The 3,809-nt window shown below is 31.8% G+C and overlaps 1 protein-coding gene across 3 annotated transcripts; it reads left to right on the forward strand.

Annotated features, from left to right (window-relative positions):
• The first annotated feature begins 795 nt into the window (after nucleotides 1-795).
• Nucleotides 796-3,809, forward strand: LOC107433041 (3'-5' exonuclease). 3 transcript variants are annotated; one of them, XM_060812579.1, is made up of 6 exons: nucleotides 796-1,252; nucleotides 2,079-2,258; nucleotides 2,368-2,762; nucleotides 2,897-2,986; nucleotides 3,480-3,539; nucleotides 3,671-3,809. In XM_060812579.1, the coding sequence occupies exons 1-3, from the start codon at nucleotides 802-804 to the stop codon at nucleotides 2,526-2,528; spliced, it is 792 nt and encodes a 263-aa protein (XP_060668562.1). In that variant the 5' UTR covers nucleotides 796-801; the 3' UTR covers nucleotides 2,529-2,762; nucleotides 2,897-2,986; nucleotides 3,480-3,539; nucleotides 3,671-3,809. The 3 variants fall into 3 exon arrangements, with proteins under 3 accessions (XP_060668562.1, XP_024922216.3, XP_060668563.1); XM_025066448.3 differs by having other exon boundaries at nucleotides 2,664-2,762; XM_060812580.1 differs by lacking the exon at nucleotides 2,368-2,762.

The following is a 3,809-nucleotide window of genomic DNA, read 5'->3' on the forward strand; positions in this document are numbered from 1 at the left end:
ACTAAAAATTAAAATTATATTGAAATAGGACTTAACATGTCGTTATTATAGCCAATATTACACGTATACATATATAAACATATATATATATATATATATATATATATATTAGTAATATATAATTAAACACAAATATATACATGTTAGAATTGATAAATCGAATTCTAATTGGCCCGATCAAAAAAATTCACGGTGCGATCTGTTTGATAAAATTTATTTTATAACATTTTTTAGAATTTTGTAATGTTAACGAAGGTTGAGGGCTGATAGGCCTGAGACTATAGTATCTTTAATTTACTGAATTCTATTGCTTTAATCTATTAGTGACTTTTTAGCTATCAATAATTGAAAAAGATAAATACAAATAAAGAGGAAAACAAAAATAATAATAAATACTTTTAAATATTGTTGAAAGATATTTTAAAAATTTAATTTTTTATATGTAAAATATATTTTTATTATAAAAAAATAGATGCTTTTTATTATTATTGTTTTTTTCACAAAATACATGTTTTTTTATTTTAAAAACATATTTTTTAAGAAGTTGATAATATTTTATCAAATTTCAGTAAAATAGAAGATTTTTCTCTAATTTATTCATTATTAAGTTTTTTATTTTTATTTTTGTTTTTGGTGAATTATTTATTTATTACCAATTTTTTATTCATAACCAATATATATTTTTTATTAATTTTTTTTTATGAATTTTTCATTACAAAATTTGATTAAACTTGGTGATGCCGAAAAAACAAAAATAAAAAAAATAAAAAATAAAAAAGAGAAGCTGGCTGTACACCGGCCATGTGCACATTGTCCCCCCCATGTTTCCCGCCCAATCGAATTTCAAAACCTCCCCTCAACAATGTTTCCCTCCCAATCGAATTTCCTTTCATTCCTGAGAAATACCCAGAGGCAGAGACGGAAGGAATGGCCTCAATGGACAAACACCACCACCACCCATTCCGAGAACACGAACACCACCACCGCGACCATACAAGCTCCGTCACCGCCGTCTCTTTCAAATCCGACCGGGACGACGAACCGTTCACCAACGAAGACCTCCAAGCCATTGACGCTGCTCTTCAATCAGCCTCCAAAAGGCCACGACCCTCCTCTTCTCACAACCACGACGACGACGACAACCATAATTACGGTCCAGATCCCCCAACCGGTGGTGGAAGCCGCCGAAGATTGCCCAGTTCCATTCTCGCTTCCCAGGAACCGAACCCATTCTCTCTTTCAACTTGCCGAGGTAGGTTTTCCTTCCAAGTTTTTCTATTTTTCTTTCGATTTTACTTTTTGGGTAATGAGAAAACAACGGATGGGAAAATGGGTCAGTTTCAATGTTTCATTTTTTTTTTTTTTTTTTTTTGCCGTTTGAACTATTGGGTATTTTACTTGGGATGCGTCACTGCGATTTTTTGTGTTTTGGAGTTTCTTGAATTTTATTTTTGATGAGTAAAAAATTTGAGTTTTCAGCTTCAAGTTTTGAAGCTAACATGGGGATATTTGATTGTTTGGTCTTTTTGTATTTCAGAAATCTGGAAGTTTTTTTTTCATTTAGTGGAATTATAGAGAGTACTCGTTTTTTATTTATTTATTTATTTTTATAGCTAAGGAAGAGAAAGTACTCATCCTTGTATCATCTAAATCATACAAAGCGAACTATTTGCCTAGAAAATCTTGTTAGGCATAAATGACATTCATGGTCGATGATCAAAGGGTATCCTATATTTTAAGGAAATTATCAGTTATTGGGCGTTTCTCTGTTGCCTTTCTGTCTGTGTAATTTTAAATACCATTAGGCTTAGGTGTTGTTTATTGCATTTTAAACAAATTTTAGGATAGTAAATTTTGTATTTGGCATGGTTTGTCTTGTCGTGTAGTGGGGAGAATTATGAGGATTATTGAAGATGAAACTCACACTTACTGCCGCAGATTTTATGAGTTTCAGTTATTTGCACACCCTTTGCCTATCTACTTGATAAGTCGGATCATTTCCATGTTTTCCTTGTATTTTCTTATATATTTGGAAAAGATGAGTGATGTTGAATTTTAATTTGTTTTTCCTAAAGCAGCCAATTTGAGGATGAGATATCCTGTGATGAAGTTTGGAGGTCAAATTACATATAGCAGAACTGTAGCTGAAGTGGAGGCAGCTGCAATGGAGCTCCTAAAGACTGTTGAAGCAAAGAATAGAGAAGTGGGTGAAGCTATAGTTGGATTTGACATTGAATGGAGACCTACATTCAAAAAAGGTTAGTTAGATTGTCCACGTAGTCTAAAGGAAATGAAATAAGATGGCTTCATTTTCCCTTATGTCCAAATATCATCCTCAAAGTGGCTAATGTTTTTTTGACTTTGTAGTATTGGAAGGCAGTGGGAAGGGTAGTGATCCTCGATTTGATATTACAGAATTGCCAAACCGTGAGAATGGCTTTAGCTTTTACAAATTCTTTTTTGAAGTTGTATTTTTGGTATCCCGACTTTTCATATGTCTGACAAGTCTTGCATGCCATACCTTGTAGCTATGCACTGGAATTGCTAAAGTTTCGTGAAGTTGGGGTTGAAGTTATTTTAAAGGCAAAGTAGAACTACAATGTCAACTCCTAAATTATTATAATATAGTTCTGATTTTTATCTTTATATCTTAAATGTTATAGGATGTAAGAAAGAGATGGGACATGCAGTCTCGTGCATTTTACAACTTATTTAGACAGGCTGATAGAGTAAAAAAGCTTGCTGAAATTATCCAAAGATTGGTACTAAATTGTGGATTTTTTTTTATAAAAAAAAACAACGTCTAACTAGATAATGTTCTTCAAATATTTCAAGTGTTCAATTAATTGATAAATTTTAAATTGATGTCTTTGACTGCATTCAATCTATTTTCCAGGAGCATGGTGATTTGAAACTCAGAGTTCGAGCTTTGGAATCTGAAAGGACATTCCAACGTATTGCAACTATTCAAAAGACAATAGGGAGTGTGAGTTTGCTGACTAACCTTCTGGAAGTTGTTTTATTTATTTTTTATCTTTGAGAGGAAATTGGTCCATTGTACGAGAATACCATGAGAAAATTAGATTGGTATTTCTGTTTTATTTTTGTGGTTGTTTTACTTAACGTGGGAGAAAAAAGTTTGATAAACTTAAGAGGCCAAATGAGCTTTGCCCAATGGATATTGGAGTCTTGTTTTTCTTAATAGTTATATTAAACGGAAAATGAAAAAGTGAACTTGCATGCATACAAGCTGTTAGTTACATGATCCAATAATGTTAGATGTCATCAATATTAGAGAATTGCTGAATGTTTATAATCTTAGAGAATTGATTAGAAATAAAGATATTAGATGTCATCAATATATTTTGGATTGGTAAATTATCTGCTTGGTATAACCTAAGTGTTTATATAAATTCTGGATTAGTTTTAAAGATGTGATATTTATTTTTTCGTTTATCTCCTTTTTTGTGAAATAACAGGCAGTAGCTGCTGGAAACCTAGTAAACCTTGCAACAATTTTGTACACCAATTCTATTCGAGTAAGCTATTCATTTATCCCAAGTGATTTTTTTAGTTCTTTTTACTATTTTTTTGGACTCTTTGGAGCTCAGCTCCTGGAAGATTTCTCTCTTGTTCTTTTGTTTTTACTTTTTAATTTTTTTTTATTTAGGTGTCTGCCATTGCAGCTTATACCTTCCAGCGTTTTTTGGTTTTCAAGTTCTCATTGGCATTATAAAGGTCCAAAAATTAGATGAGCATGAAAGATTAATAAAAGGAATTGCATAAACAACTGGTAAGTGATCTTCTTC

Source organism: Ziziphus jujuba, chromosome 11, assembly GCF_031755915.1.
Source record: "Ziziphus jujuba cultivar Dongzao chromosome 11, ASM3175591v1".
Classification (NCBI taxonomy): Eukaryota; Viridiplantae; Streptophyta; class Magnoliopsida; order Rosales; family Rhamnaceae; genus Ziziphus; species Ziziphus jujuba.

What these genes read in the sequence shown, in the direction of transcription:
- LOC107433041 (XM_060812579.1), top strand. Translation starts at nt 802, where the DNA reads ATGTGCACATTGTCCCCCCCATGTTTCCCGCCCAATCGAATTTCAAAA. An exon ending in CTCTCTTTCAACTTGCCGAG is followed by an intron (nt 1,253 to 2,078) that starts GTAGGTTTTCCT and finishes TTCCTAAAGCAG; the next exon opens with CCAATTTGAGGATGAGATAT. An exon ending in GAGACCTACATTCAAAAAAG is followed by an intron (nt 2,259 to 2,367) that starts GTTAGTTAGATT and finishes TTGACTTTGTAG; the next exon opens with TATTGGAAGGCAGTGGGAAG.